At 39.0% G+C, this 27,066-nt stretch overlaps 1 protein-coding gene across 1 annotated transcript; it reads right to left on the reverse strand.

Moving 5' to 3' along the window:
• Nucleotides 1-257: 257 nt before the first annotated feature.
• DNAL1 (dynein axonemal light chain 1) lies at nucleotides 258-26,376 on the reverse strand. The gene is made up of 8 exons (XM_036431989.2): nucleotides 26,266-26,376; nucleotides 18,202-18,240; nucleotides 17,215-17,324; nucleotides 13,696-13,751; nucleotides 9,790-9,845; nucleotides 5,384-5,510; nucleotides 3,911-4,051; nucleotides 258-1,058 (listed from the first exon to the last, which is right to left on the reverse strand). The coding sequence occupies exons 1-8, from the start codon at nucleotides 26,266-26,268 to the stop codon at nucleotides 1,018-1,020; spliced, it is 573 nt and encodes a 190-aa protein (XP_036287882.1). The 5' UTR covers nucleotides 26,269-26,376; the 3' UTR covers nucleotides 258-1,017.
• Nucleotides 26,377-27,066: the final 690 nt, after the last annotated feature.

Below are 27,066 nucleotides of genomic sequence, written 5' to 3' on the forward strand. Positions count from 1 at the left end.
CCTCCAACACCACTTACATAATTCATTTTAAGAGCTGTTTAACTTAAAACTTTTCTAAAATATATATTTTGAAATACTAAATTTAACTTATTGAAAGGTAGTAGATCCAGTCTTTAAGTTCTATACTCTTAGAACAATCATTTCTCCCAATATGGTGGTCAACAGACCCAAGTTATTTGGGCAAATTTTAATATATATGAATGGCCAAGATTTAGACTAGGCATCCAAATATAACTAACACTTATATATATATTTCCTTATGTAACACACAGAGAACTATAAACCCAAAAGTGTGCCTATGATCAGGTCCACCTGGGTAACATGGCCAGCGTGCTAGTCAAAGGAATAATCAGGACAGTCACTTTACCCACGGAGCTGGATCACGGAATGACTGCCCGACTATGCACAGTGACTCGAGTGGCCACACATGTACACACAACCTAAATTCCAGTTGACAATGTACATATTTTTTGAAAACCAAGTAAGTAAACATAACATGGGCTCTAAGGCCTCCAAAATATTACTTTTTCTTTTTTTTTTTCACCACAGCTTTTTCACTATGACTTCGGAGTCTTGCTTCCGCAGCTGCTGCCACTGCGCTGCCTTCGGAACCAAAGGCATGACACATTTGTGCTTCTGAGTCATAAGGGGATGGATCTTTAGGAAAGATGTTCTACAGATTCAAAAGTTAAGTATACATATTTAACAGCCTGACCTAAAAAAAGTGGAATGAATAACCACATTTATTCTTTTGTTCAAAATGATTGTTCAGTCTATAAAGATTTCAGTAGATGGAGACTGAAGACAAAAAACTTAAAATTTGTAGTTTCTATAAAGTTGGTGTTACCATTATGGGGGAGGACATTGAATAGGTTAAGAAAAAAAAGAAATCATAGATTTGTTTTATCTTAAGAACCTTTCACTCCACACAGAATCTTTAAAACAGACAATTATACAAAACTTATCTGTTGTTCTTATGACATTTAAATAAGTTAACACGATGTGGATAGCATGGTGTTAGTTTTCTTCTTCCTCATCCTGTTTAATGACTGGGGTACCTAAAATGAAAAAGAACATTATTTCTGGTCACTGGTCACTCTCAACAGATTGTTAAAATTCTAAATGAAAATATTTTCCCGTTAACATCAGAAGTTCTGAAATGCTGTGAAGTATGCCATAATAATTTCATAAAATAATCTCTTTAATTTCAAATGATCCAAAAAGCTTTTCAGGAGAATTCTCAAATGGATTAATATAAGGACTTATGAATATATTGCTCTCCAAATGCAGAGTTGCAAATAAAAATGCCTACAAATGCCAGACAAAAAATAAATAAATAAATAAGCACTAGTATTGATAAATATTTAACAACCAGCTGTGATTTGTAGTAGTTGCCACTTCCTGTGGTGTAAATACTCCCACCATGGCCATTTCAAGTACTAACATGACATCACCCAACATGGAGTTGAGAAGAGATACACACTCACTGCCTTTCAGAGCCTGTGCAAGGGCCTAAAGCTCACCACCAGCTCCACTACTGAACTACATGGTGGGTCTTGGCCAAGAGACTCCTCCTATCTGATCTCAGTTTCCAATCTTAGCCAGCATGATTGGCTAAGAGTGGGTGCCCCCCCCCCCCAAAAAAAAGAATGTAATAATAAATAAATAAAGCCCTATACTACTGAAACTTTGTATGTTAAATACAAAGAAATATTCTTCATTTTTCACAATAAAATATGCAATCCAGCATATCTGTTTTTTTATGTTATTCCCCAAAATATTAAACATTGGTAATAAATTGGGGGGTGGGGAGAACCAAAGTACAGAAAACAAAGTACATCTGCAAGCTCTCACTGGCTGGACCAAGGAATTTCTGAGCTCCAGCATTTGAAACCTGCTCACAATCTTGCCTGGTCAACTATTTAGTCTTAATTCTTCAGCCAACCACCTTCCAATCCAGCTAAATTAATAAACTCACTGTCTCCCAAGCTCATCTTGCACACTCTTACCCAGGACTCCTGCTTAACAAAGTTCTTCCAATTTGAAATGCCCTCCCCAACTATCCTTCCATCTAAACCACATGTGTCAAACACAAGACCCGCGGGCCAAATCCGTCCCGCCAGGCCTTGCAATGTGGCCCGCACCGCGCTGTCATCATTGCACTCCGCTGCGTTTCCATCACAATGACAGTTTATGACTGTTCAGTAAACCATTCGGCCCGCGATTTAGGCTGGATTTTAGATTTTGGCCCCTTCTCTGATTGAGTTCGACACCCCTAATCTAAACCCTATCCTTAATTAAGAACCAATTCCAGCCCAGCTGGTTTGGCTCAGTGGTTGAGCATCGACCTATGAACCAGGAAGTCCCAGTTCAACCCTGATCAGGGCTTGATCCCCAATGTGGGCATGCAGAAGACAGCCGATCGATGATTCTCTCTCATCATTGATATTTCTCTCTCTCTCCCTCCCCCCCCTTACTCTCTGAAATCAATAAAAATATTGGGGGGTAGGAGGGAGACATGTGGAGGAAGAACAGCCACCATTGTAAGCTGAGGTGGATAAAAGGGTTATTGAGTACTGACCTTTAGATAGAAGTGGTGAGGGAGAGATGAAGAGGCACAGAATAGGAAGGATAGAATGGCAGAGTAACAGGGGTGATGAAGAGGGGACTGAAGGGTTGAGGAACAAGGAAGCCTCAACCATAGATAACTAGGCCCTTTGGATTTGGATTGTGAATATCGGGTGAATATGGCAATAGGTAGGCCAGCGGGTTCTGTGCATCATTGCTTCGGGGGCAGTGTGGAAAACAGAAAGACCGTCAGACTTACTGGCTTTTGTCTTTGAAAAGCCTGAGAAGATAAGAGTTTGTGAGGAGATGCAGAATGATGTGGAAAAGAAGGAGGGGATAGTGGTTTTCCTCAGAATAGATATTTCCCTGGCTGGCAGAGAAAAAGGAAGTTTGTGGGTTCTGGAACAGTTGGAATCCTGGCCTGGGTTCCTGGTAGCACCACTGGGAATAGATTAGACCCCAAGAGGTCTGTGACAATTATCATTTCCAGTTCTTAGGTTAAAAACAAACAATAGTTTGGCTCAGTGGATAGAGCATCAGCCTACGGACTGAAAGGTCCTGCTTCGATTCTGGTCAGGGGCATGTAACTTGGATGAGGGCACACCCTGGTAGAAGGTGTGTAGGAGGCAGCTGATCGATGTTTCTCTCCCATCGATGTTTCTTACTCTCTATCCCACTCCCTTCCTTTCTGTAAAAAATCAATATATATATATTGTAAAATAAAATGTAAAAAACCACAACCATTTGTTACCACAATGACAAAAAAGACATTAAGTGGCAGAACTGGGATTAGAACCCAGTCAGTTAAGGATATCCACTGACAGAGACACCTATCTTACATCCTGTGTGTGGGGTTATTTGTTTTGTTTTTTGGTGTGTTTTTTTTCTCATTTTTTTTTTTTTTATTAAGGTATTATATGTGTACATACCTTACCAATCCCCATCCCCCCCACTGGTGTGTTTGTTTTCTTTTTTATTTTTTTTTGGGGGGTGGGGTGGGGGTAAGAGAACAATACAATTTTGATCCAATTGTGGAAAAGTAGTTACTCGCCATTTATGTATAATTATTCTGCAAAATAATGCCTATGATTTGAGAATAAGCCCAACTTTTCTTATAAGCTTTTGATCTAGAGATGATCTTATACCAGTCTAAAGTTCCTAAAAGTTTTTCACCTCACCCTGGCCCAAACCTGGACCATAAAATTTCCTGTGGACAAAAATGGCCTTGGAGGTTAGAGAACACCTATCATTTTCTTCAGTTCTGCTCCTTTTCATGATTCCGTGTCATAAATTCAACTCTTACACCTACAAAATGTTCCTAAGCTGGCTCAGAGACACTCACCGTCAAGCTTTTTCAGTTTGGGCACTCTCTTGGTTGCCTCTTCAATCCAGTTCCCCTCAGCTGAATGTTTCTCTTCCAAGGGATTGCCTACGAACACCAGGTCTTCCAGGCAGGGCAGTTCTGCCAGCTTCACAAATTCTGCTACAGATACAAAGAATACCTTCCACATTAAAATGGCAGGTTTTACTGCTATGCTTTGTGGGTTGAATTTCAACATCACTGATGGTGACTAGTCAAGACAATTTGTCGTTTAAGATTTTGAAGGAAGTAAGGGTAGTTTGACCATGTTGACTGATTCTCTGAAAACATTACAGAAAGGGAGGGAAAAAGACATACCTCTTTTACCTTTAGGCTAGCCTAAGGATAGGATAAGAAGAAGAAGTGGGATTTACAGTAAAAAAGAACAGCAGCCCCAGCTGGTTTGGCTCAGTGGACAGAGCGCTGGCCTGTGAACCAAAGAGTTCCAGGTTTGATTCCGGACCAGGGATGTACCTTGGTTGCAGGCTCCTTCTTCAACCTCGGGCCCTAGTAGGGGCTCATACAGGAGGCAACCAATCGATGTGTTTGTCTCACATCAATGTTTCTCTCTTCCTCTCTCCCTAAAAAAAGTCAATGGAGGAATATCCTGGGTGAGAATTATTAAAAAAAAAAAAAAAAGAAGAAGAAGAACAATAAATCATTCACCAGTGATAGGTCTTCTCTATGTTGTATTGCATCAGTATGGACTAAGCTAAACTGTCTCTACCCATTCCCTCTCTCATCTTTGAACTCTTAAAGCAACTCATCGGAGACTCTACTGTAGAATTTATCACAGTTTTTACAATTGTATTAGCTTATAAACTCACCTTTCCATTAACCTGTGAACTCCTTGAAGGCAGAGATAGTGTCTTATTCAACTATGTATTTCAAGAGTCTGGCCTATAGTTCATGCACATAATAGGGCTTTTATGTGTAAATACTGAATAAATAATGTACAATGCAAAAGCAAAGCTCTCAGCCATTATGGTTCAGCGGTTGAGCAGCAAACTATGAACTAGGTCATGGCTTGATTCCCAGTCAGAGCACATATCTAGGTTACAGGCTTGATCCCCAGTATGGGGTATACAGGAGGCAGCCAATCAGTTATTCTCTCTCATCATTGATGTTCTGTCTCTCTGCCTCTCTGAAATAAAAAAGTATATATATTTTTAAAAAGTAATATAGATGTCAGATAAAACTTCTACACAAGAATTATTAAGTTTAAACTGATTTCTTCCAGCCTTTGGACAATTAATTTAATTTTTCCAAGATTAATAGGACCAGAACTTATTCAATTAAAATCATTCTAAGTAAATATTTAGATGTAAATTTAAAGCATTTAGCTATTTCCCTCTGGGGTTAGAAATAAATGTCCTCCTTTTGTTCCTTGTTCCCTATTGGGCTATTTTCTATAAACAGGAGGTAGAAGTTAGCAAAGAGCCAGTCTCAGCTTACCCCAGTCTTTCACCTGGTTATTAGACATGTAGAGAATCTTCAATTTCTTCATTACATGGATTCCTTTCAACTTCTCGATAAAATTGTAGGATATCCATAATTCTTCCAATGTGTCCCCTACTGCTTCCTGAAAGAGAAAGCAATTTTATCTATACGCTTATTTTTAAGCTTTTTTCCTTCCTTATAAACATAAAGACAATGGTCTTCAGGGAGAACCAAGACCCACCTGTCCCCTGGCAGGAGAGCTGTAGGCGGTGTGGGAGTTTTTGGCATTAAAAAGCCAAGCGGAACATTCTCTTCCTCTCTTCAAACTGATCTGAACTAAGAAAAGGTACTGAAACCACCAACAGGGAAAATAATAGCACTATTTCATCACTTTTTTATAACTTATTTTTTTACTAAGGTATTATATGTGTACATATCTTACCATTGCCCCTCCCCCCCAATACATGCCCTCACCCCCCAGAGTTTTGCGTCCACTGGTTATGCTTATATGCATGCACACAAGTCTTTCGGTGGATCTCTTATCTTGCCCACCTCTCCCTAACCTTCTTGCTATAATTAGACATTCTGTTTGATGCTTTACTGTTTGCTGTATCTGTCTCTATTTCACCACTTTCATTGAATAGTATAGCTTTCAAATCACTTGCCTATATATTTTATTATTTTATCCTTGTAACACTTAAGATAGGCAAAAGCAGGTTATTTGATTTCTATTATAGAGAGCTTAAGGACTTTTTCTAAGATCACAATGTTATTAAATAGTAGAGCTGAGTCTAAATTTCAGGATTCCTCCCCCACCCCCCACCCCATTATTTATTAAGGAAACTTTCAAACATAAAAAAGTCAAAAAATTTCACAATTAAACCCCATATCCACTACCCAAATACTACCATTAATATTTTACTATCCTTTACCTATCAAATATCTGTCCATCTTTCATACAACTATCCACCCATTAATTCACCTTTTTTAATGTATATAATTCAGTTACCATTATAGTAAGAAAATTATATCATACTGACTCTTAAATGATAGATACAATCAGTGGTGGTACAAACGTCCCTCCTTCAGACGTAAGACAGACTATAGTGGTTCTTTCCGTCCTGGCACTCTTAAATCAGAACTTTGAGACTTAACCAAACCCCCCAGCTAGTATTCTGATATCTTCTTCCCCAAAGTGATCCAATTAGTGTATCACTTATGTCTTTCAGAAGGGGGAATCCGTATTCATATAATTTAAACTTTATTGCTTGCATTTTCATTGTGGTGCATCTGCATCCATTTTGTGTCTCCAACTTAAAAAGTGTGAAATAGCAGAAAAATTACTTTCAATACTGACTAGAAGATTTAGGCTCAGTTATGGGTTCTGACACTTATTTAATGTTGTTTTTATATGTGTAGATCAGGACTTTTGGTCAATTTTAACTTAGACAATTTGATCAATTCTCCAAGTATTAATTTAGCTTCTATTTAGTTTATAGCCATTTGGATGCAACTCTTTTGCCATAACCAAATTTCAGTTCATTTTAGGACTTTACTTGGGAATATTACTTTGTGGAATGAGAATTTCTTAAAGCATATTGACTTACAAATGTTGTACAGATTTTGAATGTCCAGGATGTGGTTCTGTCTTTCAGTACATCTTCAATCTATTCTACTGTTTTGTGTACTTCCCTAAATATAAGGGCTTGCTAGCCAGCTCAATTAGATTACTATTTTTATGTTTTAATAACTTGAGACTTGACCAGTGAAACCAACATTCTACAAAGATGGACTGACAAATCCAGAAACTGGATGAGCTGACACCAGTTTGGCTCAGTGGATAGATCGTGGGTCTGCGGACTGAAAGGTCCCAGGTTCAATTCCGGTCAAGGGCATGTACATTGGTTGTGGGTGCATTCCCAGTAGTGGGTGTGCAAGAGGCAGCTGGTCGATGTTTCTCTCTCATTGATGTTTCTAGCTCTCTATTCTTCTCCCTTTCTCTCTGTAAAAAAATCAATAAAATATATTTAAAAAACAACAACAACTGGATGAGTCAGCTGCAGTTACATTACCATCATTAAATAAAACCTTAAATAAAATTTCAAAAGGTGTTGAAACCATCCCAAGAAACACAAATTTCTATATATACTAAAAGTAAATAATAAAGATGAGATTTTGGTGAAGCAATCTGGTGAATATAATCAGTGAAATCTGGCTATGTTTGTGTGAACCAATTCAGTAAAAACTGTCATTCAATAAACTGGCCCTTTGGAGAACTGGGCATTGAGTGAACAGGCATTCAGCAATTTGGTTCACTTCTGCCAGCAAACAAATAATTTCTTAGTGACTTGCTCTGTAAAATGAGGAGGCTGGCACAATGAAAGACCACCTCACACTCATTAGAATGGCTACTATCAAACAAAGAGAAAGTGAGAAATGTTGGCAAGGATGTAGAGAAATTGGAACCCCTGCGCACTGTTGGTGGGCGTGTAAAATACTGCAGGCGCTACGGAACAGTTTGGCAGGTCCTCCAAAAATTAAAAATATATGATCCAGCAATTCTTCTAGGCAAATACCCTAAAGAATTTTAAAAAGGATTTCAAAAAGATATTTAAATACTCATGTTAATAGCATCATTTACAATAGTCACCTTTTGACATGGAAAAAATATTTACTGATATAAAAGTAGGTTTACAGCTATTAGTACACAAAACAGAATTTATTTGTGTATTATTACTAATTAATTATTGTATTATTTATTATTATAACCTATTTTTGCCCAACTCTCTATTGAGAAAGCAGAAAAACATATATTAACCCTGCATATCAATAGTACAAAATATATAACACACAAGCATACACATTTACACAGATATCTATTTGTATTTGCACAGAAAAAATATTAAAGTATACAAAACAATATTATTTGTTATCTCATGGAACTGAGGAAGTAGATACGGAGAAAAAAGACTTTCATAGTGTATTTCACGTACTTATAAATTGCTTGATTTGTTTTTTACAATGAATGTATATTACTTTTAGAATTAAAAATTTAACCTAATAGATTTTATAATTAGTAATAAGACATATTGAGTCACTCATTAAATACTTACAGAATGCCTACCACATGTATTAAGCACTAATATAGATACTAATGAACAAAACCAACATGCTCATTAGGATTTGTGCGAGTGACAGAGAGAGAGGGTGGGGGTGGGGGAGGAGATGAACAAGATGGAGAAGAACAAACCAATAAAAATTTCAGACAGTTTGCTCAGTGGATAGAATGTTAGTCTGCAAACTGAAGGGTCCCAGGTTTGATTCTGGTCATGAGCATGCCCAGGTTGTGGGAAAATGCCGATCAATGATTCTCTCTCATCATTGGTGTTTTTATCTTTCTCCCTCTCCCTTCTTCTCTGAAATCAATTCAAAAAATTTTTTCAGACTGAGATATATACATATACATACATATACATATGTGTGTATATACACACGTATATATGTGTATATATGTACAATACATGTGTGTGTGTGTGCATGCGTTGTCACATTTGAGGAAGTGACATCTGAGCTGAAGTGTGAAAGTTAAGAAGGAGCAAGTAATGTGAAATCTATAGTAAATAAGAGTTTTTTAGGCAGAGGAAACAGCAAGTACAAAATTCAAGTGGAAATGGACTTGGTATATTCCAGGAAGAGAAAGGCCAATAGCTGGAGAGTAGCAGCTAGAAAGAAGAATAATATGAAATGAGATCTGAAAGGAAGGCAGAGGCTAGATCATATATACATATGGGCTTATCATGTACCATAATAGTCAGTTTTCCAGTTTTTTTTATTTTTTTAATCTTTATTTTTGAAAGTATTACATATGTCCTCTTTTCTCCCCAATAACCCCTTCTAGCCCTCCTTGCCTACCCTCCACCCCAGGCCTTTACCACCCTATTGTCTGTGTCCATGGTTATGCACCCAGTAGTTTTCAATAGACCCCTTTCATTTAATTTAACATTCCATGTTTTACAGATTAGAGTGGTCATGCCATGACTGAGAATCGAACCCTGACTTCCTGGTTCATAGGTCAATGCTCAGCCACTGAGCCACACTAGCTGGGCTCCATTGATTATTTTTTTTTTTTTTTTTAGAGAGAGTGGAAGGGAGAGGGAGAGACAGAGAAAGAGAAAGATCGATGTGAGAAAGATACATCAATTGGTTGCCTCCCGCATGAGTTATGTGCCCTTAACCATGAACTGAACCCGTGACCTTGCAGTCTGAGGGCTAATACTCTATCCACTGAGCCCAACCGGCCAGGGCTATAGGTACTTTTTAAAGTTGCTTTTCTACTTTATAAAGTTTCTGCAATGGACAAGTATTATTTTTATACTAAGAAAGAAGTATATGCTTTTTTAAAGCAATAAATAGCAACCTACCAGTCCATTTAAGTTCTTTATGTTGTTTCTTCCTAAAGACAATATCCTCAAGTTTTCTGTAGCAGGGGGAAAAAAGCAATTTTTTGTTTATGAAAATCATATTACACAATTGTAAATCTAGTATAATGTAGCTTTAATAAATTTTATATAACAAATATATTTGTGTAAGAGTAAGAAAGGCTGTATTAATGAAAAGTGGTAATCAAGTAGAAAATAAGGTAAACATGCCCTAGCCTATTTGGCTCAGTGGATAGAGTGTTGGCCTGTGGACTGAAGGGTCCCAGGTTTGATTCCGGTCAAGCCACATGCCTGGGTTTGGGGCTCGATCCCCAGTCGGAGGCATGCAGGAGGCGGCCAATCAATGATTCTTTCTCATTGTTGATGTTTCTCTCTCTCCCTTTCCCTCTCCCTTCCTCTCTCAAATAAAATATATTTAAAAGAAAATAATGTAAGAGCTACAACTGTAATTTCACATCATGCCAATATTAATTTTTTTTAATTATTAGCTAAATTAATCATGGTCTTAAATTGCTGGCTAATAAAAATATTATAGGGATAAAAATAAGAGTAAATAAGATTTGAACTTTAGATTTGAGAGCATAGATACTCTTCAAATCTTTTATGGTATGAGGACTCATACTAGAAAACATATTTAAGTATAGTACACCTCACTCCACAAAGGATTAGAAATAAAATTAATTAGTATTTTTAAAATCTTTTACTTTCCATTTTTTAAGTAATTGATTGTGATTTGGTTTAAAAGATGCCTATTTGTATTTTTATAAGGCTGTTTCTACCTGTATACCTATAGATTATTTGTGGAATAGAAAAAAGGAAGAAGAAACAGTGATTGTTGTGGGGGAGGAACTGAGAGTGTATGGTCAGAAAAAGACTTCTTTTGAACTATTTACATAAAACCATGTACATGTATTATTTTCAAAATTAAAAAAAGATTTCTAATAAACATAAGAAATCTCATTTCTGTTCTAAAAAACTACTGGGATTACTTATGCATAAGTTATATATTTAGTTTTCACAACTTAAACTTCAATACACTTATTGAAACAATATGGTAACTATTAATCATATGGTTATTTAACTTAATTAAAAATAAATACAATTAAAATTCAGTTTCTCAGTCACACTAGCTTCATATCAAGAGTTTAATAGTTGTGTAAGAGTAGTGGCAACTGTTTCGGTAATGTGCACAGTTCTATTGGATGGCACTGTTCTATAACACCCATAAATTAATAGTTAAGAATACAAAATCAATTAACTGAGTTCAAATCCCCTTTCAAACCTCTTTGAATCTCAGTTTTATCAGGTAAAATAAGGAAATACAGTATCTATTTTATAAGCATATAAGAACTGAGATAGCCCTAGCTGGTTTGGTCCAGTGGACAGAGCATTGGCCTGTGGACTGAAGGGTCCTGGGTTCGATTCCAGTCAAGGACACATGCCCGGGTTGTGGGCCAGATCCCTAGTGGGGAGTGTATAGGAGGCAGCTGATAAGTGATTCGTTCTTATCATTGATGTTTCTGTCTCTCTCTCCTTCTCCCTTCCTCTCTGAAATCAGTTTAAAAAAATTTTTTTAAAGAACTGATAATTGTCTAAAACATTCAGCCTAGCTGGAACAGTGTGGCTCAGTGGTTGAGCACCCACCTATGAACCAGGAGGTCAGGGTTCAAATCTCAGTCAGGGCACATACCCAAGTTGTGGGCTGGATCTCAGTATGGGGCATGCAGGAGACAGCTAATCAATGATTTTCTCTCATCAATGATGTTTCTATCTCTCTCTCTCTCTCAAATCAATTATATATATATAGACATATATATATATAAATAAATTGTATTTGTGCCTGAGTGTGTATCAGGCATATACCTTATATAAACTTTAGTTTTAATTAATTTAATTACACTTTCTTTGTAAACGTTTATAAAAGACTATCTTGGATTATAATAATAATTACCTACTTCATAACTATTGTGTAAATCCTCACCTGAGGATATTTTTCCATTGATTTTTAGGAAGAGTGGAAGAGAGAGGGAAAGACAGAGAGAAACATCGATGTGAGAGAAGCACATCACTTGGTTGCCTCCTGCACAAGCCCCAACGAGGAGAGGAGCTTGCAACCAAGGTAAATGTCTTTGACCAGAATTGAACCTGGGACCTTTTAGTCCTTGGGCCAACGCTCTATCCACTAAGCCAAACCAGCTAGAGCACTACTGTGAATAATAAAATGAGTTAGTGTATATAAAGGACTTAGAATAGTGCCAGGTACATATAAATGCTCAAGAAATATTAGTCATTTTCATAGTTAATGAGGAATATGTTCTGTCTCTTTAGATAATGAACTCCTTGGGGGCAAGAATCACTTTTTATTAATCATTTTAAGAAATATATTTTTATTGATTTTAGGGAGGAAGGGAGAGGGAGAGATAGAAATATCAATAATGAAAGAGAATCATTGATCGGCTGCCTCCTGCACATCCTACACTGGGGATCAATCCCACAACCCAGGTATGTGCCCTGACTGGGAATCAAACCATGACCTCCTTGTTCATAGGTCAACCACACTCAACCACTGAGCCATGCTGGCAGGCAAATATTATACTTTTTTATTTCTTTAATATATTTTATTGATTTTTTCAGAGAGGAAGGGAGAGGGATAGAGAGTTAAAAACATCAATGAAAGAGAAACCTCAATCAGCTGCCTCCTGCACACTCCCTACTGGGGATGTGCATGCAACCAAGGTACATGCCCTTGACCGGAATCGAACCGGAGACCCTTCAGTCCACAGGCCAATGCTCTATCCACTGAGCCAAACCGGTTAGGGCAAGTATTATACTTTTTAAAAGTCATTGCCATCCTAGCCGGTTTGGCTCAGTGGATAGATTGTCGGCCTGCAGACTGAAGGTCCCATGTTCGATTCCAGTCAAGGGCACATGCCCAGGTTGCAGGCTTGATCCCCAGTAGGAGGTGTGCAGGAGGCAGCCAATCATTGATTCCCTCTCATCATTATGTTTCTATCTCTCTCTCCCTCATATACATATTCTCATCCTCTATGAAATCAATTAAAATATATATATATATAAATGTCATTACCAACTTGATAGGCAGAATATTAATATCTTGTTTTAATGTTTGTTTATTCACTTGTGAATAAGTTAGAAATCTTAAGGTAAGTATCCCCAATTATTCAGGTGTTCCCTAAATGCAATCACAAGTAAACTCAAAAGAGAAAAACTAGACACAGACCAAAAGAAAGAGAGAATGCAATATGACCATAGAGGCGGAGACTGGCTGGAAGTAGTTCAAGGAATGTGGCAGCCATCAGAATCCAGAAGAGGCAAGAACAGATTCTCCCCTAAAGCCTCCATAGGGAGTGTGGCTCGCAAAACCTTGACTTTGGCCCAGGAAACTGATTTCAGACTTCTGGCTTCCAGAACTGAGGGAATAACTGTCTGTTATTTTAAGCCATCAGGTTTCAGCAGCCATAGGAACCGAGCACAAGAGTCAGAGGCATTGGCAATGTGGTAAGTGATGATGTCATTAACAAAGTTAAGAAGCACAGGAAAAACAGGGATGATGAGAAATTAAAAGTTAAACATAACCAATATGAAACTGAAGAAAATCTGAACACAAAAACATAACAAAAAAATCTGATTTTTAAATTTAAGATATCTCAATTCAAGCCTTTAGCTTTAAAATATATTTAAAATGTTCAGGTCTTATATGTCATTTTCTTTGGATAATCAAACTTGAGACAAATGATTTATATATTCTCCCTGTCTTCTGACAATGACTGTAAAACAGGTGCCGACTTCTGGGATTACAGTGTCTCTGGAATGTTTATTCCAAAAACTAGAAAACCCAAGAACCATCTGCTATTGTGGATCACTTACTTAAGCCATTCAGGTTGGCGATTTTTTCAATGCAGTTTGTGGACAGTGAAAGCTTCCTTAAAAAGAACAGAGGAAAACTTGAATTAATATTAAAAAATTGCAAATAGTATATCAGATATTATTTCTCTAGTGCCCATAAAAGATATTTAAGTCACACTTCCTTTTGACAGTGAATTATTTTATCCCCTTCAGACATGGCATATATTCCTTCATTTTAAAATCTTCATAGTTTTTTCTGATTATAAAAGTTAATATATACTACTCATTGTAGGAAATTTTTAAAAAACCTCTTTGAGTGCAATTTGGTGTTATCTATTAAATGTTTTAATGCATGTATTCTTTGACCCAGTAATTCATTTCTAAGAATACATCCTATTGAAATACTAATGCAAATGCCAAAAGTTATATGAATTAGGTTATTGATTATTATGACAGCAAAAAAAAATGGGGGGAAATCTATGAACATCCATCAGCCGAGGATTACTATCCTGCCTTTAAGACAAATGGCATTGGGCTATTGACACCAACATGAGATGTCCATGATATGTAGTTAAGCTTTAAAACCATCTAACAGAACAAAACATTTTATTTTCTCATGTGTTAAATCTTTCAGAAATGTATGTTGTAAGAAGTCACATGTAATCCTAACCACCCCACACATTCCCCCAGAGATAACTATTTTCAATAATTCATATATATTTATTTAGATTTTTTCTATACATACTTTAATTATATAAAGACAATTTTTAAAGGGAGAATAATTACAATTCTTAGTCTTCCTTTCTATTTTTTTAATTTAATAAATCTTTATTGTTCAGATTATTACAACTGTTCCTCTTTTTTCCCTCATAGTTCCCCTCCACCCAGTTCCCACCCCACCCTCTGCCCTTACACCCTCCCATTGTCCTCATCCATAGGTGTACGATTTTTGTCCAGTCTCTTCCCGCACCCCCCACACCCCTTTCCCCACGAGAATTGTCAGTCCACTCTCTTTCTATGCTCCTGATTCTATTATATTCACCAGTTTATTCTGTTCATCTGTTTGTTTTTTATTCACTTGATTTTTAGATTCACTTATTGATAGATATATATTTGTTGTTCATAATTTTTATCTTTACCTTTTTCTTCTTCTTCCTCTTCTTAAAGAATACCTTTCAGCATTTCATGTAATACTGCTTTGGTGGTGAACTCCTTTAGCTTTTTCTTATCTGTGAAGTTCTTTATCTGACCTTCAATTCTGAATGATAGTTTTGCTGGGTAGAGTAATCTTGGTTGTAGGTTCTTGCTATTCATCACTTTGAATATTTCTTGCCACTCCCATTTGGCCTGCATAGTTTCTGTTGAGAAATCAGCTGACAATCCTGTGGGTGCTCTCCCTTGTAGGTAACTGTTTTTGTTTTGTTTTTGCTACTTTTAATATTCTCTGTCTTTTGCTCTTGGCATTTTAATTATGATGTGTCTTGGTGTGGTCCTCTTTGGATTCCTTTTGTTTGGGGTTCTTTGCACTTTCTGGACTTGTACGTCTATTTCTTTCACCAGGTGGGGGAAGTTTTCTGTCATTATTTCTTCAAATAGGTTTTCAGTATCTTACTCTTTCTCTCTCTTCTAGCACCCCCATAATTCAGATGTTGGTAAGCTTGAAGTTATCCCAGAGGTTCCTTACACTATCTTCATATTTTTTAATTCTTTTTTCTTTTTTGGTTTAGTGTTTTTTGCTTCTTTGTATTTCAAATCTTTGACTTGATTCTTGCGATTCTCTAGTCTGCTGTTGAATCTCTGTATATTTTTTATTTGTTAGTGTATGCTTAATTTCTAGTTGGTCCTTTTTCATATCCTCAAGGGTCTCACTAAATTTATCGGCCTTTTCTAGAAAATTCTTGAAAAACGTTATAACCATGGGTTTTGAACTCTATACCAGTTGTTTGCTTTCCCTCATTTCTTTTATTTGTGATCTGTTTCTTTGTCTCTGCATTTTGGCTGCTTCCCTGAGTTGATAAGAGTGGCTTTGTGTGCTAGGTGTCCTAAAGGGCCCAGTGTCTCAGCCTCCCCAATTAATTACCTGAGGTGGACACTCTTGGTGCACCCCTTTGTGGGTTGTGTGCACAGTCTTGTTGTAGTTAAGCCTTGACTGTTGTTGGTATCACTGGAAGGAATTGACCTCCAGGCCAATTCGCTGTTAGGATCAGCTGTGTCTATGATGGGAGAACTTCTGTGCTGGAGGCACCCTTATGAGACAAGACTTGCAAAAGCCTCTGTGCTCAGCTTGGACAGGGCAGAGTCTCAGGACGGAGCAGACAACATTGATTTCCCGTCAGCCCTGCCCTAATAGACCCCTGTGTCTCAGTGTGTCCCAAGGTAATCACTGAAGCATCTCTGAGAGAAAGCTGCCCTCAAGTTTCGTCCGCTGCCAGTTTCTCCCTGAATGAGTCTGGGTCCCCAGATTCTCGCCTGGAACTGGAGTTGGGAGCGCAGTTGGGAGCTTTTGTCTCCCTCTGGCTTGAGAAAGCCAGCCACACACTCAGTTGCCAGTCCTCTCCACACACACGCGCGCATGTGCACACACACATCTCAGTACCTCTGCCTCCTGCAGCTCCTCTGAGTCTCAGTGTGCTTTTTTCTTTCCTTCTAGTTGCAGCCAGCCTTCCTGTGGTTCTGTATGATGTCCGTTTTGTCTTTTAGTTGTAGTTTTGAAATTGTTGTGCGAGGCAGGAGTTTAAGTGTTTACCTATGCCACCATCTTGGTTCTTAGTCTTCCTTTCTTTTTTGTTTTTTTGTTTTTTTAATATATTTTATTGATTTTTTACAGAGGAAGGGAGAGGAGAGAGATAGAGAGCTAGAAACATTGATGAGAGAGAGACATCGACCAGCTGCCTCCTGCACACCCCACAACAGGGATGTGCCCGCAACCAAGGTACACGCCCCTGACCAGAACCGAACCTGGGACCTTTCAGTCCACAGACCGACGCTCAATCCACTGAGCCAAACTGGTTTTGGCTTAGTCTTCCTTTCTTGACAAAATATTTTTAATATCAGTAAATTTCATGCAAAAATATAATAAAAACTAGTTTTATTGAATATTTATACATGCCTATTATTCTTCTGAGTATTTTACATGTATTAGCTATTTTAACCATTACAACAATCTTGTGTGAAATAAGTATTATTATCCATATTTGACAAATGAGAAACTGAGGTGCAAAGATATGAAACAATTTGCCTAATATTACATAGCCAGAAAGTGGCACAGCAAATTTAAAACCCAAAAAGTTTGACTTTACAATATGTGATTGTATCCTCTCTGATTTGACTTAAAGAGGAACTGTTCATTTTTTTACTTGATACAGCAAAGTCAATTACTGTACAGTGTAAATTACTGATTAAATCTCCATATTTCCTAGTCATCCCCCTCTCCAAAGAACTACTAATGAAAAATTGAGTTCCTTAAGCCTGGGAATATGGTGGGGGAATAATTCTTTATTGTCTAGACAAACAGAAGGATGAATAAAGACAAAAACTTACTCGCAATTAGCAAGCATAGACAAGGACGCATCCATCTTCTCTATAGGAGGGATCTGGGCATAAAGCTTTACCTCTTTGGCTTCAGATGGCTTCTGACTGGTTTTCTCTTCCTACGATAAAAATTAATTTGGAAAAAAATGATCCCTGATTGCAATGTGGAGTTAAAGGAGGCTAGAAGGACGTCGGGAAGGTCGTTTGGCTGTCAGATTAATTAGCACATTATGCTTTTATTACTATAGATCCTTTAAGAGCCTATCAATTAATAAACAAAAGCAAACACAACAAAAACATCTTCCTGGGAAAAATTCATTGTCTCTAAATAACATTTCCTTAAATATCAGATTCAGACCTATAAGATCAACTGTTTTCTTTGTCATTTCATCTTTCTTTTTTTACACACAATTCAGTCTGAACCAGAACCGCAAATATCAAAAATTTTGGAAGATATCCTCTTTACAACACAGCTGAGGTCACAACTATTTACAGTAATATACTATTAAGTTATACCTTAGAGTTTAATTTTGGTACTAAAAATACAAAATTATGGGGAGGGAGGGCATGTAGGAAGTGGGGGGGGGGGAGGAATGGTAAGATATGTACACATATACCTTAATAAAAAAATGGAAAAAAATGAAAAAAAATACAAAATTAAAATTTAATTACCAGTATATGCTGCCTAATAATATTTTCCAAATATAATGTCACAGTCAGAATATTTATATTGATATAATACACTGATTTAAACCAGATTTTCCCCATTTTACATGTACTCACTTATATATATGGTGTGATTATATTTATATCGGTGCAATAAGCTCTACACATTTTTATCACCTGTGTGGGTTCATGTATATACCACCACAGCCAACATAACTAAATAGTTCCAATACCACAAAGATCCCTTTTACTGAATGGTCAGATTTAAATAACTACCTAAAAATTCTCCTTGTATGGTCTCTAAAAGAAGTTAAAAACTTATATACTTACCCATCTGGCTAGGGCTTCTTTGATTGTTGTTGCTTTTGCCTTAAAAAGAGAAGGAAAAACAAGGTCATCTTTATTGGTATAATCTGTTGATTAATTTTTCATGCAATAATTACTAGAGGCCCGGTGCACAAAGTTCATGCATTGGGGGGGGGGGGGGGGGAGTCCCTCAGCCCAGTCTGCATCCTCTCCAATCCAGGATTCCTCTCACAATCCGGGACCACTGGTTCCTAACTGCTCACCTGCAGCCTGATCACCCTAACCACTTCTGCCTGCCAGCCTGATTGTCCCTAACTGCCCCCACTGCCAGCCTGGTTTGCCCCCAACTGCCCCCCCTGCCGGCCTGGTTCCTCCCCATTGCCCCCCAACTGCCGGCCTAGCTGCCCCTCACTGCGCCCCTGCCGGCCTGGTTGCCGCCAACTGCTCCCTCTGCATGCATGGTCACCCCATGCTGCCAGCTGTTTGATCGTTTGGTTGTCCCTCACTAACCCCCTCCCACCGGCCGGCTTGCTCCAAGCAGCCCGCTATTCGGTTGTTACTGTGAGGGCATCCTGACCAATTTGCATATTACTCTTTTATTAGTATAGATAATATCTTAGATCCCATTTATTATTTTTAAAACTTTAAAGATGAGAAAAGGAAGTCAGCCATTGAATTACTGCCAGAGTTCCTGCCAATATGGCTCAGTGGTTGAGTGTTGACCCATGAATCAGGAGGCCATGGGGCTCAATTCCCTGTCAGGGCACATGGCTGGGTTTTGTAGGCTCAATCCTCAGTTTGGGGCATACAGGAGGCATGCAATCGTTGATTCTCACCCTCTCCCTTCCTCTCTGAAATTAATAAAAACATATTAAAGAGAGAGAGAATACTAAACAAAAACAAAGGCAAAGTTTTAAAAGTATATAGCATTATGTCTAGAAAATAAAGGCATACTAGTAAATCACTCTTGGGTTAAAAATTTATAAATTAAAGTAAAATAATAAAATAAAAGACAAGAAAGTAAAAATATGAGAAATACATATAACATGTAAAAGAAAACTTACAGCCTCAAATACATTTATTTTAAAAGAAGAGAGAAGATAGAAAACAAATAAGCTAAGCATTCAAGATATTTGAAAAAGTGCATCATTATAAAACCCAAAAAAGAAAATACAAAGGAAAAGTCAATGAGAAACAGAGCAGCAGGGAAAAGATTAAGAAAACTAAAAGTTAGTTATTAAATCTCTGGCAAGCCTGATTGATCAAAAAAGAGATAGTCCTAGCCAGTTTAGCTCAGTGGATAGAGCGTTGGCCTTTGGACTGAAGGGTCCTAGGTTCAATTCCAATTCCAGTCAAGGGCACCTACCTCAGTTGCAGGCTCCCGGTCCTGGTTGGGGGCATGTGGGAGGCAACCAATTGATGTGTCTCTCTCACATCGGTGTTTCTCTTTGTCTTTCCCTCTCCCTTCCACTCTCCCTAAAAATCAATGGAAAAAATATCCTCAAGTGAGGATTTAAGAGAGAGAGAGAGAGAGAGAGAGAGAGAGAGAGAGAGAGAGAGAGAGAGGTTAAAAATACCCTAGCTAATAAAGATGGAATGTAAATTGACTATCACTTTGCAACAAAATGGCGGTGCCCACAGCCAATAAGAAGGGAATATGCAAATTGATGCGACAAAGATGATGGCAGCTGGGCCAGGTGCTTGTGTCGTCACCTTGGTGATGACACAGGTGTTCCACCCCAGCCCAGCCACTCTGGCCTCTGGGCAGCGTGGGAAGGTGGAAGGTACTCCAGGCCAGAGCGAAGGCCTGGGTCCCGGTGCCGGCAGCCAGGGGAAGGAAGGCCTATTCTTGCACGAATCTTCGTGCCTTGGGCCTCTAGTAAACGAAATAAGGGGAAATAACACAGATACCATAGGGATTTTAAAATATTATAAGCAAATGCATGGTAATAAGTTTGAAAAGCTAGGCCAGGTATACATTTTTAAAAACAAACAAAAAACAGAAAAGTGCCAGAATTGTCACAAGAATCAGACCAATAATTATTTAAAACATTAAAAAGAAAATCAAAGAGATTTACCTCATCTTCCTCCCCTAAAGCTCCAAAGCCTAATTTTACAAATGAGTTCTACCAAGCTTTCAAGGAACATATATTTCCTGTTATACAAGTTGTTTCAGAAACCAGAACAAAAGGGAAAGCTGCCAACATATTTTATGAGGCTAGATTAACCTGATGCTATAACAAGATAAGGAGCCCTCTTCATTTCTCAACACAGATTTGAAAAGCCTAGATATGATAATAGCTCTCCAAAGCCAATGATGTATAATGAACATGATAAAGAAAAGCTTATCCCAGGAGCATAAGGATTGTTTAACAGAAAAAAATTATAAATGTAAATCATTTGTTATTGGATTAACGGGGGGGGGGGGGATCACATTTATATTTCAATAAGTGCAGAAAAGCACTTGATAAAGTTCTACATTTTTAAGTTTTTAATTTTTTTTCTTGATTTTAGAGAGAAAGGAAAGGAAGGAGGGAGGGGAGGGGAGGAGAGAGAGAGAGAGAGAGAGAGAGAGAGAGAGAGAGAGAGAGAGAGAGAGAGGTCAACTTGTTGTTCCACTTATTTGTGCATCATTGGTTGATTCTTGTATGTGCCCTGACCAGGCATCTAACTTGCAACCTCAGCATATGGGGACAACATTTAAACCAACTGAAAAACCTGGCCAGGGCCCATAAAGTTCTATGTTTGATATTAAAAGCTCCCATTGAGATTTAGAGGGTCCCGGGTAGCTAAGTTGATTGGAGCATCATCCCATACATCAGAAGGTTGTGGGTTCAATTCCTGGTCAGGGCACCCACCTACGTTTCCGGTTCAATCCCCAGTCATGTGTATGGGAGCCAACCAATTGATGTTTCTCTCACACATGATGTTTCTCTCTCTCACTCCACTTTCTTTCTAAAATCAATAAAAACATATCCTCAGGAAAGGATTTTAAAGGTAAAAGAAAAACTACATTCCAAAAAGCTATAATAAGCACCATACTTAATGGAGAAATTCATTCATTTCAGCAAATATTCATTGAGCATCTACCATATACCAAACATTCTTCTACAATACATATCTAGGATATATCAATGAATAAAACAAAGATCCCTGCCTTCATAGAACTATTAGCAGAAGACAAATGGTAATGCAATTTTTAAAATAAAGAAATTATATACTATATTAGAAGATGACAAGTACTAAAGAAAGAGAAAATGTTGAGCTTGGTAAAGGATATCAGGGTATGTGTATATATATATGTGGAGGATGTTTGTTTTAAATGAGGTGGTTAAGGTGGGCCAGACTGGGACAGTAACATTAAAAGTATTATCTTTAAGATCCCAAACACATCAAGGATGTCTATTATCACTACTACTATTTAACATGGTACATGAGATCTTTAAAACCTATACTAATATGCTAATAAGGGTAATATGCTAATTAGACCGGGTCAACTGGACATCTTCCAGCCATCCTGCCTTCTTTCCAGACAAAACCACTGTGGTGGGGGCCCAGGCAGAGGCTGTTAGGGGTAATCAGAGCAGTTAGGAGCAATCAGACAGGTTGGGGAAGGCAGTTAGGGGCAATCAGGCAGGCTGGCAGGCAGGTGAGTGGTTAGGAGCTAATAGTCCCGGATTACAAGATGGATGTTCTCCAAGGGGTCCCAGATTGGAGAGGGTGCAGGCCAGGCTGGGGGGACCCCCCCCTGCACAAATTTCATGCACTGGACCTCTAGTGCATGAAAGAGAAATACAAACTGCTATGGTTAAAAGGAGGAAATAAAATTCACTATGTGCAGATGGTCATCGATATAAAAATCACATAGAATAAACTCACAAATATTAGAACAAATGGAGTTCAGCAAGTGAAGAACACTGTTGACACAATAAATAAAAAACTGGGAGAAGATACTTTCTTTTTTTTTAATATATTTTATTGAGGGATAGAGAGTTAGAAACATCGATGAGAGAGAATCATCAATCAGCTGCCTCTTGCACATGCCCTACTGGGGATGTGCCCGCAACCAAGGTACATGCCCTTGAATCAAACCTGGGACCTTTCAGTCTATAGGTCGACACTCTATCCATTGAGCCAAACCGGCGATACTTTCAATGTAAATCCAACAAAGGGCGAATATCTAGATATATAAGGAACTCCTAAAATTCAGAAACAAAAGAAATATGGAAAAGTTGGCAAAAAACATAAACAGAAAATGCAGAACAATAAAAAGTTATTTAAAAAAAAGAAAAAGAAAGAAAGAGTGAGTTAAAAGTGGATGCGATGTGAGAATGACTCAGCCTATCATTGCTGATGATGATGGAGAAAGGGGCTGTGGGCCAGCCTCCGGAAGCTGGGAAAGGCAAAATAAGGGTTTGCCCCTAGGGCCTCTGGAAAGGAATGCAGTTGAACTGACATTTTCATTTGAGCCCAGTCCAACCCCGCAGACATTAAACCTACAAAATAAATCTGTGTTGTCTTAAGCCACAAAAAAAAAAGAAAAGAAAGAGAGAAAGAAAGAGAGAAAGAGAGAAAGAGAGAAAGAGAGAAAGAGAGAAAGAGAGAAAGAAAGAAAGAAAGAAAGAAAGAAAGAAAGAAAGAAAGAAAGAAAGAAAGAAAGAAAGAAAGAAAATGCACAGAAATGGAAATCCCGATGACTAACAAGAATATCTTAAGGTATTCAAAACCATTAAGAATCAGAGAAATGCAGAATAAAACAATGGAATGTTAAAATACATCCCCAGACTGGCCAAAGTTAGAAAGTTGGTGACAATGTAGAGAGAAGTAAAAACTTGTAAAACCAACCTGGAACTCAGTCTGACAGTGTGTAGGTAAATTAAGTCTGCACAGACCCTATGACTCTGCAATCCCACTACTAGTGTATTTCCCAGAGGAATCCTTGCATGGGTCCATGAAAAGTTAAGAACACTTTCAAGTTGGAAGCAATCTAACTATCTATAAATTGGTTTATAAGATCGCTAATTCCGTCTTAGGCCATACCATCCTGAACACACTTGATCTTGTCTGATCTCAGAAGGTCACTAGTTCCCCTCTAGAGGGCAGGAATCAAAAACTGAAATGCCTAAAGAACCAGTGGAACATCATTAATAGATAAAGCTGGCCGTGTAAAGAGGTTCTGCTTGGCTCAAGAAAACTGTTGACAGAAGGACTTGGGACAAGAATTATCCTAATATCACATTTCTTCAAACATGAAAACTCTATTAATGAAAGCTACATCCTTATTTTATGTACCATTAAGAAAAGATGCTGCCAATTATATGACAATAATACAAAATTTTTCAATAATATAAAAATGTAAAAAAAATTGTCTGATAGTGAAATATAGTATTTCTGATTTTTTTCAGAGAAGCCAAAAATCTCAGCTTTGTGAAATATGTCATTTTTAAGACACTGGAAGCTAATTTTTAAAAATATATATATATTTTTTATTTTTACAGAGAGGATGGGAAAGGGATAGAGTTAGAAACATCAATCAGAGAGAAACATCAATTCAGCTGCCTCCTACACACTCCCTAATGGGGATGTGCCCGCAACCAACGTACATGCCCTTGACCGGAATCAAACCTCGGCTCCTCAGTTCGAAAGCGACACTCTATCCATTGAGCCAAACCAGTTAGGGCAAGCTAATTTTTTTTTTATTATTAAAAAAAAAAAAAAAAAAAAAAAAAAAAAAAAAAAAAAAACACAACACAAAACTCTGTGAGGCCCTGGTCAGGGGGCTCAGTTGGTTAAAGTGTGGTCCAACTTTGCGGTTGGATCCCTGGTCAGGGAACATTCAGGAACCAGCCAATGAATGCATAAATGGGGGGGAACAACAAGTTGATGTTTCTTTCTCTCTCTTCCTCTTTTTCAAAATCAATCAATGGGAAATATTTAAGGAAAGCCTTTAACAGGTAAATAACACATTATGTGGGCCTGTATTTCTGGAGGGCACCAGAACTAACAGTTTGCAGCCTCAGCTAACTTCATCTAATTATCGGTTCTGATTCTTTATTTGAAGATTTGCAATAATTCTTACGGTTCATGCTTGCAGGGTTTAGAGCTTCTTGTTCCTTTGCCTGAATAGAAACCTAGGTTCCAGAACTTTTTACTTTCCTTGGCAGTGGTTTCAGCTAAATGCCTGTGAACTAAATAAGCAAGGAAGGGATGGGGACTTCTTTAAAAAAGAGTGGCATTTAATCTTGTCCTGAGGGTGCACATGAGTGACTTCCTTATCATTTCCGTTTCATGGGCTCAGTTTCTGCCCACCTGTATAGCACTGGAATCACAAAATGAAGACAACTAATTATACTTATCCTTCATAAACATCTCCATCCCAGCCAGACAATCACATCCTTTGCTAAACAACTTTGGCTGGGTCTATAACTAACCAACAATATATCCCTTTTCAAACTGCTAGTTGGAACTGTCAAATAGGCAAGCAAAAACAGTGCACATTTTATTTTTTTAAAAAATATATTTTATTGATTTTTTACAGAGAGGAAGGGAGAGGGATAGAGAGTTAGAAACATCAATGAGAGAGAGAGACATCGATCAGCTGCCTCCTGCATACCTCCCACTGGGGATGTGCCCACAACCAAGGTACATTCCCCTGACCGGAATCGAACCTGGGACCTTTCAGTCCACAGGCCGACGCTCTATCCACTGAGCCAAACAGGCTTTGGCAACAGTGCACATTTAAGTAGGAATTGAGGAGCATCCCTAGGTCAAGCCATTCCTTCATAACGGTTTTCGTTGGATAAACAGAAGATAAGATTTCAAAGCTAAGGCAGTATTTCTCAGAGTGTGGTGGGGCGCACTCCCATTTTAGGATACCTTGAGGTACATGGTCAAAGTGCACATTCCTGAACTTCCCCCATCAGTTTAAAAACTCCTAAGCTGGCCGAAACCGGTTTGGCTCAGTGGTAGAGCGTCGGTCTGTGGACTGAAAGGTCCCAGGTTCGATTCCAGTCAGAGGCATGTATGTTGGTTGCGGGCAAATCCCCAGTTGGGGGTGTGTAAGAGGAAGCTGGTCGATGTTTCTCTCTCATAGACGTTTCTAGCTCTCTATCTCTCTCCTCTCCCTTCCTCTCTGTAAAAAATCAATAAGATATATTAAAAAAAACAAAAACAAACAAAAAAAAACAGCCAAAACCGGTTTGGCTCAGTGGTTTGGCTCAGTGGATAGAGCATCGGTCTGTGGACTGAAGGGTCCCAGGTTCGATTCCGGTCAAGGGCATGTACATTGGTTGCGGGCACATTCCTGGTGTGGGGTGTGCAGGAAGCAGCTGGTCGATGTCTCTCTCTCATCAATGTTTCTAGCTCTCTCTCTCCTCTCCCTTCCTCTCTGTAAAAAATCAATAAAATATATTTTTTAAAAATATCACTTAAAAATTTTTTAAATAAATAAATAAATAAATAAATAAATAAATAAATAAATAAAAACCTACAACAACTCCTAAGCTGTATTCCAACAAGCTCGTCGTCTTTGGGCCCACTAAAACCATACATATGCATTCTGCAATTTGAGCAACAGCACCCCTCTCAGCCTGGGTGTTTACAACGCTACCTAATAACTGCCCTCACAGTCCTTCAGGACACATCCCGGGTTTAAATACCGCTGCAAGGGCGTGACACACATCTCTGTGGTGACCAGCTCCCACACTCCACCCCGCTAGCGGGGGAGAGGGGCATTACTTCTTTGTACACGATATCCTCCTTCACCCACTCCCTTCCATCACCGCTCCCACCCCAACCCCCACTTTTCCGAGAATCTCCTGCTCTTTGCCTTCCCTTCTCTTTGCCAGAGTCCCTCCACGTTAACCCCATCTCCAATCCGCCCAAGCAGCCCATGCCGCCGCCACCCAGACCCCCCCTGCTCCCCCTTCGCCCCAGGCCTCTGACTCCAAGGAGCCAGCATCCGCTCCGGGGCTCCCTTCCGCGGCTCCAGGGCGCCCTCCGCCCTCCCAGCCCTCACCACTCCACCATCACCCTTCCCCACTCCCCATCTCTTTTCGGCTTTTGCCGCCAGGCCTGGGAGATACGCACCATTCCGGCGGTTGCTACTGTCACTGCTCCGGTTGCTAGGGCCCGCCGGGGTCAGTGCGCTTGCGCACTTCGCGGAGTTCGGATTCCCTACCCCCGCCGCGGGCCGTTCTCTCCGCCCTCCGGTGGCTGGAGCGGGGCATTGTGGGACGGCGGGGCGGCCCCGGGTCCTCCGGCCCCGCTGCCCATCGCTCCCCAGCAGCTGCAGCGCCACTGGCTGTGCCGCGCCGGCTCGGGAGCTTAGCCGCGCCCAGGGGTCAGGGATGCGCTTTTCCCTGTGGGAAGCAGTGGCAGCTCACCCGCCTAAAGTGTAACACTGTGAAACCTCCCGATAGCTATGGCCCTTCCCATGATTTTAAATTATGGGAAGGGCCATGGCTTTCGGGAGGTTAAAAGCATTTGCAAAACTCGCTTTTCCCTGCTAATTGCCCTTCCCGACCTTCTCCGGACTGCCTGCTGCAATCAACCTGGCGTTCCCACCGAGGATACCCGAAGCCCAACTCAGCTGAACTGGGCCCAGTCTCTTCAGTGACCTCCCTCCAGGGCGCCAGAGGCAGCTGAAAACATAACATTTAGGTTTCACGTATAATCGAAGTGTCTTTTTACTCCCAACTCTCAGATTAGCCAAAAGTTTGTAAAAAATATTCAAGAGTTGCTAGGGGTATGGAGAAATGGGGCACAGTTTATAACAGATACGACCTTTCAGGAGGGCTGTTGGCAGTATTGAAAATATGGGCGGAAAAAGTTCACACACTAAATCTGACAGTGTGCAGGGCGGCCTCACAAACTCCAGGGTCCAAGGAA

The sequence above is a fragment of the Pipistrellus kuhlii genome, unplaced genomic scaffold, assembly GCF_014108245.1.
Source record: "Pipistrellus kuhlii isolate mPipKuh1 unplaced genomic scaffold, mPipKuh1.p scaffold_m20_p_1, whole genome shotgun sequence".
In the NCBI taxonomy this organism is placed as follows: domain Eukaryota; kingdom Metazoa; phylum Chordata; class Mammalia; order Chiroptera; family Vespertilionidae; genus Pipistrellus; species Pipistrellus kuhlii.